The sequence below is a fragment of the Vipera berus genome (assembly GCF_964194415.1).
Source record: "Vipera berus genome assembly, contig: HAP1_SCAFFOLD_80, whole genome shotgun sequence".
NCBI classification, from domain to species: domain Eukaryota; kingdom Metazoa; phylum Chordata; class Lepidosauria; order Squamata; family Viperidae; genus Vipera; species Vipera berus.
This window is the reverse complement of record NW_027673619.1, coordinates 69,780-83,892: the sequence shown is the minus strand read 5'-3', so window position 1 is coordinate 83,892 and position 14,113 is coordinate 69,780. Positions and strand designations below refer to the sequence as shown.

The following is a 14,113-nucleotide window of genomic DNA, read 5'->3' as shown; positions in this document are numbered from 1 at the left end:
GAGCTAAGGAGAAATTTCCTGCCAGTGGGAACAATTAATCAGTGGAACAACCTGCCTCCAGAAGTTGTGGATGCGCCAACAGTGGAAGTTTTAAAGAAGAGACTGGACAGCCATTTGCCTGAAATGGTATAAGGTTTCCTGCCTGAGCAGGGGGTTGGATTAGATGACCTCCAAGGTCCTTTCAATCCTATTATTCTATGTTCTATTGCTTACGCTAGGGGTCTTCACACTTGGCCCTTTTATGACTTGTGGACTTCAACTCCCAGAATTCCTCAGCCAGACATGCTGGCTGAGGAATTCTGGGAGTTGAAGTCCACAAGTCATAAAGGGGCCAAGTTTGAAGACCCTTGGCTTAAGCCATGACTTTTCAACCAGTGGTACAGGTAACACCTGTGGTACGTTGGCACCTGGCAGGTGGTACGCGACCATCCTAGAAAAGTGGTAGCAGGGGAGGGGAATGAGCTGAACTGGTGGCGGCACCGCACAAGCCTGAGCGAGAGATGGCTGGAGCTGCAGGGCTGTCAGGGCTCAGCGGAAGCGCCAGGATGAGGGCCAGGATCCAGCTGGAGCTTGGCACTGATCTTGGCATGTCTGCTGAGCCCAGAAGAAGCACCAATCAGCTGGAATGTTGCAGCCTCTCCAGGGTCTTGTGATTTACATTCAGATGCTTGGCAACGGATTCATATTTATGACGGTCACAGTGTCCCAGGGTCATGTGACCAAAAGCTGCTGCAACCACCTAGCAGATGGGGGGGGGGGAAATAAAAACCAAACACCCCCCCACCCCACCCCTGCTGCCAATCCTCAACAGAAATGCTCACAACAATGAAAACCTTGGACAGGAGGAAGAGCGCCACCAGGCGGGCAGGCAGGTGTCTTGCTCGGCTGTGGCTTGGGGGGGGCACTTTTTTCAGTGCCACTGTAACTTCGAACAGTCACTAAGCGAACTGTTGTAAGTCGAGGACTACCTGTACTTCATCACTTTTTTCCTTTTTTTTTTTTGTCCTCAAGTTTTTGACACCTTGCTAGGCGACTGGTGGTACTCGGATGTCGCCTTGTCCTAAAAGTGGTACAATGGGTGAAAAGGTTGAAAAGCCCTGGCTTAACCCACATGTTTTCTATGGGGCTGCTGGGGATCAGATGTAATACTTCCTTTGTTTACCTCTCTATTACATGTGAATATTCCTGCAGGGATGAAGGTATCTGTGGGCATACCATTAAGGAAGATAAAAAGCATCTAAAATAAATCAGCAATACCAGACTTTGGGACTGTCTAAATAGCCCCACAAGGATAAAATTATATCCTTAAACCTTCCAAATTTTACCAACTTTTTAGAACAGTTTTAGCAAGCACAATTGCTTTTCGATTGTCCAAAACCCGCTACATCCCAGAAGGAAAGGGAGCAGCAGGGAAACGTGAACACGTGCGGCCCCGTGCGCGCATGCACAGACAGGCACGATGGCGCTATCATACGCACGCATGCACAAGTGGGCTGCCGGCGCCTGTGTGATGCTGGCAGCGGTGCTAGTGTCCCACACGTGTGCAAGAATTATTTTCTTAGCTGTCTTGGATTTTTAAAATTATTTTCCCTTTTGCAGACCTGACAAGGTGAACTTCTAATAAGCTATCAAATTGTGAAAGACAATACAAGATGATGCGGCTTCTATCAAGTTCGCCCCAGATATCCAATCTTGAAATCAAATATCAAAATTAGCCATGAAGTGTTGAAATTAGATCTCATGGGGAGTAGCGGTGGGGATGGGGGGGCAGGCATAAGTCAAATGTTTGATGAGCATTCTGCAAATATCTGCATATTTGGGGAATAGATTTATTCCAGCTATTGCTGACATCCATAGGTTGAAGGGAGGGAGAGCTAACACAAGTTGTCCTTTCGTTGGGGAATAAACCACCCTTTCAATTCTGTGATGAATCCATGTGTATTTCAACTAGGACATTTTGGTTACAATCACAATGAAGGCTGCCATCATTTCAAACTGTTATGCGCTCCTGGCTACTTTCCTTCGTGAGCAGAGGCAAGCTCGCCTGACCAATAACCAGCCAAGGCACAGTGAAGGCCTTTTGTTTCGTTTATTGCAATAAGCGGGGAGTGAAGCTATCAAAACTTGGTTCTCTCCAAAGTTTCAACCCAAAATATTCCTTTCTTTATACAGCCCTGTCCCGGCCGCCACATCCCTCCTCTTTCCCCACTGGCTGAGGTACTATGAGGTTACACTCTTTGCGACCGCCTCCTACATATTGTTCTGTACCAGCCTGCTACCGGCCCTGCAGAAAAGGCAGGGACAACCCCTTTTACAAGAAGGCAAGAGGCTGGAATTAAGCCTGCCAAATTTATTGATACAAAAACAAACAAGACACGAACCAAGAAACAGGAGCTTTTCAAGCGGTTTCCTTCAGCAAACCAGCCCTCCCACGCATTCCCCTTTTATACAGTTTAGGGCGTGGCTTCTCTCTGCCTCCTTCCGAGGTGCCCCATTGCCTTCCTCTGTTTACTCCTGATTGACTGCCTCCTGTGTCGGGCGTCCTTGAACAGGGCCAGCTGTGGGTCATCTTCATCCACGCTGTCAGGCTCACACACCTGGGTCTCCGTCGTGACCAGGTGGGAGGGGCCTGGCTGAGGGCTCTGCGGAGCCTCAAGGCCATCATCAGCAAGCTCTTCAACACCCCCCTCCTCCTCCTCCTCTGAGTCGTCCGACCCAACTGCCGAACCCACAGGCTGACCCTGAATCACAATACATATTTCCTGCTACATACTAAATCATACATCCCATGTACATTAAAATTAAGAGATAAATTATGCAAGGTGTGTCAGTTAATATTAATCAACTAATTGCACATGCTCAGTTGACTGAGTTCTGACCCCCCCTCTTTTTTATGACCTCTTAGAAAAAAATGGGTTCTTTCCTGTTTTGCTAGTTATCTTCTGTTACAGATGTTTTTAGAGCTTGCCTTCTTCTTTTCCCACTAAGACCCAGCTAATTTTTGCCTATGTGTTTCACTTAGCATCCTTTCTTTGTGTTCTCCTTTCCTGGTTCTCGTCTCCACTCAGTAAATTCCCACTGCAGCAAATTCAATTTTAAATTTCTCTTTTGATATTAAATTTTTGAAGACCGCCTTTCATTTACTTCTGTCAAACCTGAGATGTCAGCTTCTATACACAGATAGTCTTCAACTAACGACTAGAATTGAGCCCCAAATTTATGTTTTGTTTTGTTTTTTAATCCCATTTATATCCCGCCCTTCTCCGAAGACTCAGGGCGGCTTACAATCTAAGCACAAATCAAATGTGCTTAGCAAGAGCCTTCATTCTATGTATATGCCTGCTTATTAAGGCTTTCGCGCCCCCCCCCAAGCGGCATTATTACAAAGTCAGCTTATTGCCCCCAACAATCTGGGTCCTCATTTTACCTACCTCGGAAGGATGGAAGGCTGAGTCAACCTTGAGCCTGGTGGGATGCGAACCTGCAACAATTGCAGGCAGCTGGTGTTACTTAAGGAGGCACCAGCCCACTGCTCCACCAAGGCTCTTAGCCTTGCTAAGTGAGACATTTTTTAAAGTGAATTTTTTCCTGTTCTTACAAGGTCTCTTGCCATGGTTGTTAAGTGAATCACTGCAGTAGTTAAGTTAGGAACCCGGTTGTTAAGTGAATCCAGTTTCCCCCTTGACTTTGCTTGTCAGAAGGTCACAAAAAGGGGATCACGTGACCCCAGGACACTGCAGCGATCATAAATATAAGTCAATTGCCAAGCATCTGAATTTTGACAGCACGATCCTTGGGATGCTGCAGCGGTCATAAGTGTGATAGTGAAAAATCATAAAAGAGCTGAGGTTGCCTACCCCTGGCTTAGACCAAAAGTGTCCAACCTTGGCCACTTTAAGACCTGTGGACTTCAACTTCCAGAAATCTCTAGCCATCCATGTTGGTTGAGGAATTCTGGGAGTTGAAGTCCACAGGTCTCAAAGTGGCCAAGATTGGACACCCTTTGCTTAGACCAGGAGTGGGAACCTGGACTCTTTTATGACCTGTGGACTTCAACTCCCAGAATTCCCGAGCCAGCATGGCTCAGCTTGGAAACCTCTCCCTTTCCCCTCAGCATGGCTGGCTCAGGAATTCTGGGAGTTGAAGTCCACGAGTCATAAAAGAGCCAAGGTGGCCTACTCCTGGCTTAGACCTTTCCCACTTTCTTTGGGCCATCCCAATTTTACAGAAACACCTTAACTTTGACTGTAAAATGTTTCTCATTGAACAAAATGTTGACTTCTATTGTTATTGGATTCCAGATGAGTTTAGAGAATGACGATAAACGAGCACGAACACGGTCCAAGGCAATTAGAGGTAAGTGTTTTGTTATACTCTCCATGTGGAATCCGGGGTTTTGTTATACTCTCCATGTGGAATCAGATGATTCATCCAGGCTGGTTTGAATGGATGAAGACCTGCCTGAGGAGAAGACCTTGTGTGTCTTTGTGTGTAGTTTGTGCACAGCCGCATCCCCTTCCCAATTATTCTCAACAGGCTGGTTTGGCAAGTGACTCAAATGGCCATTCAACCCAGACACCCTTGTTCCAGTCGGGTCTTCTAATTCCTCCCTCGCTCCTTTTCCTTCTTTAAAAACCAGCCATACAGCCCTGATTTGCTAGACAACTGCAGACTGCTTTTATTGCAGGGAGAGACTTTGAAGTTTTGCATCTGGCAGGGAGGGGAAGTACTCAAGCCCGCAAGGCTGATGGGTGCAAGGAGTGGAGGAAACTTGTTAACTCTGAGCTTGATGCCTATTTGTTTTCAGGCTTTGAAAGCAAAGGGAAGGAAGGAAGGAAGGAAGGAAGGAAGGAAGGAAGGAAGGAAGGAAGGAAGGAAGGAAGGGGGAGATGAAAAGAAAGAAGGAAGGAAAAGGTAGGCAGGCAGGCAGGCAGGAAGGAAGGAAGGAAGGAAGGAGATGAAAAGAAAAGAAGTAAGGAAAAGGTAGGTAGGTAGGAAGGAAGGAGATGAAAAGAAGCAAGGAAATGGGAGGAAGGAAAGAAGGAAGGAAGAAAAGGAGGGAGGAGGAAGGGATGAGAAAAGGAAGGAAGGAGATGGGAAGAAAAGGAAGGGAGAAAGGGCGATAGAAGATAGATAATGATAGTTGATAGAGAGGCAGAGACAGATTTGTGTGTGTGTGTGTGTGTGTGTGTGTGTGTGTGTGTGTATAGAGAGAGAGACAAACAGAGACAGAGACAAAGAGAGACAGAGATAGAGACATACAGAAAGAGACAGAGACAGAGAGACAGATGATAGACAGAGAGACAGAGATGAGAGAGAGAGAGACAGACAGACAGACACAGAGAGAGAGAGAGAGAGTGACAGAGACGCACACAGAGAGACAGAGACAGAGACACACAGACACAGACAGAGAGAAGATAGATAGAGACAGAAAGAGACAGAGACAGACGGATAGATAGATAGATAGATAGATAGATAGATAGATAGATAGATAGATAGATAGATAGATAGATAGATAGATGGATGATAGCTATTCATCTTTACAGAACTGCAGTTACTGACAACAAAGCAGGCCCAAGTTCGAAACACCATTATCAAGGCCTCTCCTGTCCCTTTTGGAATCAGTTCTCTAATTGAAATAGATCAGCCAAGACGGCAGGACCATATTTCAGTTTGCTGTCCCAGAAGCTGCAGCAAATTAACCCCAAATCGGTGGTGGCGACATTGGGTCATTGATCTAAATAAGTAGATGGATTCTGTTGCCTCCAGAGGGCAAGGCCTTTTCTTGGGCCAATGCCGAGGCTCCTAAGTCATAAAGCCAGGGACTGCATTTCCCAGAAATGTTAATTGGACTGGTTATTACCATGGGGAAGGAAACAGACAGCCAAGAGGGCAGGGTATTCAGACCATAAGATTTTGCAGAAATGTTAGTCACCCTACAGCAGGGGTAGGCAACCTTGGCTCTTTTGTGACTCGTGGACTTCAACTCCCAGAATTCCTGAGCCAGAACAGCTGACTCAGGAATTCTGGGAGTTGAAGTCCATGGCATCATAAAAGAGCCAAGGTTGCCTACCCCTGGTCTAGAGCAATGTTTCTTCAGCCTGGCAACTTGAAGAGGTGAGGATTTCAGCTTCTCGACTGGCTGGGGAATTCTGGGAGTTGAAGTCCACAACCTCTTCAGGTTGCCAAGTTTGAAAAACACTGGGTTAAATTCAGGAATGCATTAAGCCAGGGGTAGGCAACCTCGGCTCTTTTATGACTCATGGACTTCAACTCCCAGAATTCCTGAGCCAGCATAGCTGGCTCAGGAATTCTGGGAATTGAAGTCCATGAGTCATAAAAGAGCTGAGGTTGCCTACCCCTGCCCTACAGGGAGCCCCCGACCACAGTGAAGCCCAAAATATATGTTGCTAAGTGAGGCTTTTGTTAAGTGAGCTTTGTCCCAGTTTACAACCATTCTTGCCACAGTTGTTGTTAAGTGAAACAATGCAGTTGTTACGATCGTAACCCGGCTGTTAAGTGAATCTGGCTTCCCCATGGACTTTGCTTGGTCAGGAAAGGGGATCGCATGACCCCAGGACACGGCCACCGTCATAAGTATGAACCAGTCACCAAGCATCCAAATTTTGATCGCCTGACCATGAGGATGCTGCCGTGGTCACTAGTGTGAAAAAGGGTCATCGTAACTCTTTTTTTTTTCATTGCCATTGTCACTTTGAGCCGTCACTAAATGAACTGTCGTAAATCGAGGGCTATCTGTACAGGTTCATGAGGATCAGGGATTCAGATTAGTATAGACCAGTTCCCTATAACATGAAAAGTGGTTTCTATACATCTATCGCAGTGGCGTCTTCAAACTTGGCAACTTTAAGACTTGTGGACTTCAACTCCCAGAATTCCTCAGCCAGCCCTCAGGGATTCTGGGAGTTGAAGTCCACAAGTCTTAAAGTTGCCAGGTTTGAAGACCCTTGATCTATAGACTGTGCAAGAGAGACAATCAACCAGCCCATTAGAGAAAAAGACTCCAGCGCTTCTCCACCTGTAATCCACACTCAGATCATCGTAGAGTAAACCAAGGTCACCTTCAGACCAACTAGACACCAATCAAGAAAGTGCCAAAGAGCCATTAGTAAACAGCCCAACCGAAGAATCCTTAAGACACCCCCGCCCCAGACAGGCAAGACACCAGAATATAAACTGACAGCAAATCCAACTCCTTACTAGCACTGATGATGTTACCTAGTTTGGATGATGAAACGTCTGCAAGGAAACATGCAAGCTCAGAGAGCGCCAATGACCCCACAGTCCTCTTCCTCCTCCTCCTCCTCCTCCTCCTCCTCCTCCTCCTCTCCCCACACTCCTTACTAGCACTGAAGATGTTACCTAGTTTGGATGATGAAACGTCTGCAAGGAAACAAGCAAGCTCAGAGAGCGCCAAAGACCCCACAGTCCTCCTCCTCCTCCTCCTCCTCCTCCTCCTCCTCCTCTTCCTCCTCCTCTCCCCACACTCTTCTAGCACTGATGATGTTACCTAGTTTGGATGATGAAACGTCTGCAAGGAAACAAGCAAGCTCAGAGAGCGCCAAAGACCCCACAGTCCTCCTCCTCCTCCTCCTCCTCCTCCTCCTCCTCCTCCTCCTCTCCCCACACTCCTTACTAGCACTGAAGATGTTACCTAGTTTGGATGATGAAACGTCTGCAAGGAAACAAGCAAGCTCAGAGAGCGCCAAAGACCCCACAGTCCTCCTCCTCCTCCTCCTCCTCCTCCTCCTCCTCTTCCTCCTCCTCTCCCCACACTCTTCTAGCACTGATGATGTTACCTAGTTTGGATGATGAAACGTCTGCAAGGAAACAAGCAAGCTCAGAGAGCGCCAAAGACCCCACAGTCCTCCTCCTCCTCCTCCTCCTCCTCCTCCTCCTCTTCCTCCTCCTCTCCCCACACTCTTCTAGCACTGATGATGTTACCTAGTTTGGATGATGAAACGTCTGCAAGGAAACAAGCAAGCTCAGAGAGCGCCAAAGACCCCACAGTCCTGCTCCTCCTCCTCCTCCTCCTCCTCCTCCTCCTCCTCCTCCTCCTCCTCCTCCTCTCCCCACACTCCTCTAGCACTGACGATGTTACCTAGTTTGGGTGATAAAACATCTGCAAGGAAACAAGCAAGCTCAGAGAGCACCAAAGACCCCACAGTCCTCCTCCTCCTCCTCCTCCTCCTCCTCCTCCTCCTCTCCCCACACTCCTCTAGCACTGATGATGTTACCTAGTTTGGATGATGAAACGTCTGCAAGAAAACAACCAAGCTCAGACAGCATCTAGGACACCAGAGTCGTCGTCGTCGTCATCCTCCTCCTCCTCCTCTTCCTCCTCCTCCTCCTCTCTTCCACAAACCCTACTTCCTTCTAGCATTGATGAAGTTGCCTAGTTGGGTAATGAAACATCTGCAAGAAAACAACCAAGCTCAGACAGCACCTAGGACACCAGAGTCGTCATTGTCATCGTCGTCCTCCTCCTCCTCCTCCTCCTCCTCCTCCTCCTCCTCCTCCTCCTCCTCCTCCAATTCCACACATCACTCTCCCTTCTAGCACTGATGATGTTACCTAGCTGGGTAATGAAATGTCTGCAAGAAAACAACCAAGTTCAGAGAACACCAAGTTTTCCTCCTCCTCCTCCTCCTCCTCCTCCTCCTCCTCCTCCTCCTCCTCCTCCTCCTCCTCCCTCCCTCCCTCCCTCCCTCCCAGCTCCACACACCCCACTCTCTTCTAACTCTGATGGTGTTACTTAGTTGGGTAATGAAACGTCCGCAAGGAAACAAGCCCAGCTCAGAGAGCACCAAGGACCCTGTCAGTTCAACTGTGAGCTACAAATATTCTCCTTCAAAGTGACTACTATTTAGCCTGGTTAGTAGGTTACGTTTGACACGGTGAGTTTCTTCAAAACCGCCTTGTCTTCTTTCTATTTGATCTTGTTTTCTTCTCTTCTTCCCCGTTTGCTCATGCAGTACCAACAGAACTCATTGGCCAGGAAGTGAGGTAAGGAAACCTATTTAGGATCTGATCTGTCTTCGGCTTGCTGTTTCGCCACGGGATGGGGGGTGGTGGTGGGGGTGGTGGTGATGAAAACCTTGTCACGGTTGCGAAGAGAATCACGGCCGTCGCTAAACGAATCCTGTGCGTCTTCAGCAAACGCGGCTCTCTCCCCCCCCCCGCCGACTTCGTTTCCAGGGCCCAGTTGGGGAGGCCACAAATGGCCATCAGGCAAGCCCATCAGGCAAGCTGCCGCTGTTGGAAATGCACGCCGGGTGCCGAGAGCCTGAATTGTGATCAACCCGAACGTGGGAATGCTGCCACGCTCGCCAGCGTGGGAACCGTTTGGTCATTTCCTTAAGTGCTGTTTGTAACTTTGAACGGTCACTCAATGCCCGGTGGTTAAGTTGAGGAGGAACCTGCAGAGTCTGGACAAATCTGCCGAGTTTCTGAAGACTACTATACAGTTTTCTGGGCTAGGGCTTGCGGCTTGAAGTTCTTCCACTATCCCTTTGAAGGGCCTTCGGCGACACAGAGCGAGAGACGGGAAGGGACGCCCTCTTCTAGTCCAGAGGCCCCAAACCTTTGGGGAACCAAGGACCGGTTCCCTGGAGAGAGGTTTTTCCGTGGACCGGAGGGTGCGTGGTTTTGTGTGCTACACCTGCATCCCGCGGATGGGGCTTCGCTTGTTTGTGCGGACCAGTGACTTTTCTCTTTTTCTTTCTTTCTCTTTCTCTTCCTCTCTTTCTCTTTTTATTTCTGTTTCTCTCTCCCTCTTTCTTTTTCTCTTCTTTCTCTTTCTTTCTTTCTCTTTCTCTTCCTCTCTTTCTGTTTTTATTTCTGTTTCTCTCTCCCTCTTTCTTTTTCTCTTCTTTCTCTTTCTTTCTTTCTCTTTCTCTTCCTCTCTTTCTCTTTTTATTTCTGTTTCTCTCTCCCTCTTTCTTTTTCTCTTCTTTCTCTTTCTTTCTTTCTCTTTCTCTTCCTCTCTTTCTCTTTTTATTTCTGTTTCTCTCTCCCTCTTTCTTTTTCTCTTCTTTCTCTTTCTTTTTCTTTCTTTCTCTTCCTCTCTTCCTCTTTTTATTTCTCTCTCTCTCCCTCTTTCTTTTTCTCTTCTTTCTCTTTCTTTCTTTCTCTTTCTCTTTTTATTTCTGTTTCTCTCTCCCCCTTTCTTTTTCTCTTCTTTCTCTTTCTCTTTTTCTTTTTCTTTCTCTTTCTCTTCCTCTCTTTCTCTTTTTATTTCTCTTTCTCTTTCTCTCTCCCTCTTTCTTTTTCTCTTCTTTCTCTTTCTTTCTTTCTCTTTCTCTTCCTCTCTTTCTCTTTTTATTTCTCTTTCTCTCTCCCTCTTTCTTTTTCTCCTTTCTTTTTCTTTTTCTTTCTTTCTCTTCCTCTCTTTCTGTTTCTCTCTCCCTCTTTCTTTTTCTCTTCTTTCTCTTTCTTTCTTTCTCTTTCTCTTCCTCTCTTTCTCTTTTTATTTCTCTTTCTCTCTCCCTTTCTTTTTCTCTTCTTTCTCTTTCTCTTTTTCTTTCTTTCTCTTTCTCTTCCTCTCTTTCTGTTTTTATTTCTCTTTCTCTCTCCCTCTTTCTTTTTCTCTTCTTTCTCTTTCTCTTTCTCTTTCTTTCTCTTTCTCTTCCTCTTCTTCTGTTTTTATTTCTCTTTCTCTCTCCCTCTTTCTTTTTCTCTTCTTTCTCTTTCTCTTTCTTTCTCTTTCTCTTCCTCTCTTTCTGTTTTCATTTCTGTTTCTCTCTCCCTCTTTCTTTTTCTCTTCTTTCTCTTTCTCTTTTTCTTTTTCTCTTTCTCTTCCTCTCTTTCTGTTTATCTCTTTATCTCTTCCTCTCTCTTTCTGTTTCTGTTTGTGTCTCCCTCTTTCTCTCTCTCTTCCTCTTCCTTTCTTTCCCGCTTTTTATTTCTTTCTTTTCTTTCTGTTTCTTTTTCTTTCTATTTTCTTTCTCTTTCTCTTCCTCTCTTTCTGTTTCTGTTTATCTCTTTCTCCCTTCCCCTTCCTTCCTCTCCCACTTTTTGTTTCTCTTTCTCTTCTTGGTCCTGGTCTATGGACCAGGGGTTGGAGACCCCTGGACTAGAACAGGGCTTTTCAACCGGTGGTACGCGTACCACCTGTGGTACATTAGCACGTGGCAGGTGGTACGCAGCCCTGCCCAGCCAAGTGTACTGGGGGAGGGAATGATCCGGCGCAGAGCAGGACTTACTGTGAGAGAGTCCTCCAGAGCTGCAAAGTGGGGAATGCACCTTTTTAAGCTAGTTGCCTCAATGGCTTGTCTTTTCTGTCTCTGGAGGCGTTTCCTTGTTTGATGAATATATGGAAGAGAGAAAATATGGGGGGGGATTTCAAATTCTTCCTTCAGAAGCAGGTGGGCATGAGAAAGAGGGAGGGAGGGAAGGAGGGAGGGAAGGAGGGAGGGAGGGAGGGAAGGAAGTCCCGCCTTAGCACTTGGCCACCAGCAGCCCTGCCATTGGCTTTGGGGATCACAACTAATCAAGGAGAGAAGCAACCTAGAACTAAGGAGAAACCTCCCTACAGTGAGAACAATTAATCAGTGGAACTACTTACCTCCCAGAAGTGGTGAGTGCTCCAACACTGGAAGTTTTTAAGAAGAGACTGGACAACCATTTGTCCGAAATGGTATAGGGTTTCCTGCCTGAGCAGGGGATTGGACTAGATGACCTCCAAGGTCCCTTCCAACTCTACTACTACTACTACTATTACATGACCTTGGGACACTGTGACCATCATAAATATGAATCAGTTGCCATGCATCCAAATATAAATCATATGACCCTGGGCATGCTGCAACGGTCATAAGTGTGAAAAATGGTCATAAGTCATTTCAGTGCAATTGCAACTTTGAACAGGGTTGGGTTTTTGTTTTTTGGTCATCAAGTTTTTGACACCTTACTAGGTGGTACTCGAATACTGCCATATCCTAAAAGTGGTACAATCGGTGAAAAGGTTGAAAAGCCCTGGACTAGAAGACCTCTAAGGTCCCTTCCAACTGTTACTCTGAGTAATAGTTCTGAGCACTTAATTCTCTCAGTGGTGCTAATGTCTATTAACCCCATGTAGTGTGGATGTAGTATTATTCATCTTTATTATCTTCCATATTCCGCCTTTTGTTGGTATTCTTTTGTTGGCTCTGCTTATTTGTGTGGATCGGTTTCTGACATGCCGTGGCCTGGTGCCGGTCCACGGACCGGGGATTGGGGACCTCTGTTCTAGTCCAACCCCCTACTCAAGCAGGAAACCCTATAACATTTCAGACAAATGGCTGTCCATTCTCTTCTTTAAAACTTCCAGTGTTGGAGCATTCCCCACTTCTGGAGGCGAGCTGTTTCACTGGTTAATTGTCCTCACTGTTAGGAAATTTCTGTGTAGTTTTAGCTTGCTTCTCTCCCTGTCGAGTTTCCATCCGTTGTTTCTTGTCTTGCCTTCTGGTGCTTTGGAAAATAGGTTGACACACACACACATACACACCCTTCTTCCAAATTTGAGAAGATAGACTGACTTTTTTTTTTTTTGCAAAGTAGGGCAGACCTTTAGAAGTGGCACCTGGCAACGGAGGTGACTCCATGTGCTTGACTGCTTCCAGTTCCTCTCCTCCGTACCCCGCTGCGTTTACAAGTGTAGCCACTGCCAATTTCTCGGCATCCTTGGAAGGCGGGCGGCCCACCCCTTCTTGTAAATTGTTAATGTCTTTCTCCCGTCGCCTCCTCTGCTTTTGTCATGGGCACAGCCTGGGCTTCAATTAGTCGATTAATTGTCCAGCTAATCAGGCAGTTAAGGGACAGCTGCAGCGATGGCTGTGTGTAACCGGGCTGGGTTTGGCGGCAATGGCCACCTCTGCTGATGTGTTCAACAATAAAACAGGCAAGTCGTGCGCTTGGCACTCCGTAATCTGTATAACAGCCTGTTCTTGGAGTAGAAACACCGTAGGAAGTTGGACCTGCAAAGCTTCCCATTGCTCTTTGAGGCGTGGGGTTTTCTAATAAGGAAGGAACAGAAAATAAACTCTGTTATTTGCCCCAAGGGCACACCCCTCACGAATCCTGAGCACTTGGGCTGTATTCAGGATAATTTGGTGGATTGTTAGATTAACCAGTGGAACTACTTGCCTCCAGACATTGTGGGTGCCTCATCACTGGAGGTTTTTAAGAAAAGACTGGAAAGCCACTTGTCTGCAGTGGTATAGGGTCTCCAGATTGAGCAGGGGGGGGGGCTAAAAGACCTCCAAGGCCCCTTCCAGCTCTATTTTGATGGATGGATGGGTGGGTGGGTGGATGGATGGATGGATTGAAATCTGTAATTTAGATATTACAGGTAGTTCTCAACTTACAATCATTTGTTTAGAGGAAGGAAGGAAGGAAGGAAGGAAGGAAGGAAGGAAGGAAGGAAGGAAGGAAGGAAGGAAGGAAGGAAGGAAGGAAGGAAGGAAGGAAGGAAGGAGAATTAGAATAGAATAGAATAGAATAGAATAGAATAGAATAGAATAGAATAGAATAGAATAGAATAGAATAGAATAGAATAGAATAGAAAATATGGAATGGAATGGAATGGAATGGAATGGAATGGAATGGAATGGAATGGAATGGAATAGAATAGAATAGAATAGAATAGAATAGAATAGAATAGAATAGAATAGAATAGAATAGAATAGAATAGAATAGAATAGAATAGAATATATGGAATGGAATGGAATGGAATAGAATAGAAAATATGGAATGGAATGGAATGGAATGGAATGGAATGGAATGGAATAGAATAGAATAGAATAGAATAGAATAGAATAGAATAGAATAGAATAGAATAGAATAGAATAGAATAGAATAGAATAGAATAGAATAGAATAGAATAGAATAGAATAGAATAGAGGTTGGAAGGGAACTTGGAGGTCTTCTAGTCCAACCCCCTGCTCAGGCAGGAAACCCTATACCATTTCAGGAAGGAAGGAAGGAAGGGAGTTCCAAGTTACAATGGCACTGAAAAAAGTGACTAATGACGATTTTTCACACTTATGATCATTGCAGCATCCCATGGTCGTGCAAACAAAATTCAAATGCTTGGCAATTGGCATGTACTTAC

General features: G+C 46.0%; 1 protein-coding gene across 1 annotated transcript in view; it reads left to right on the top strand.

The window, feature by feature from the left end:
• Nucleotides 1-4,301: 4,301 nt before the first annotated feature.
• Nucleotides 4,302-14,113, top strand: part of MYT1 (myelin transcription factor 1) — a gene marked incomplete at both ends in the record, with an annotated part of 78,864 nt that continues 69,052 nt past the window's right edge. The window contains 2 exons of the mRNA XM_081346828.1: nucleotides 4,302-4,356; nucleotides 8,997-9,027. Of these exons, the coding sequence (XP_081202954.1) occupies nucleotides 4,302-4,356; nucleotides 8,997-9,027 (86 nt within the window). The remainder of the gene's footprint in view (nucleotides 4,357-8,996; nucleotides 9,028-14,113) is intronic.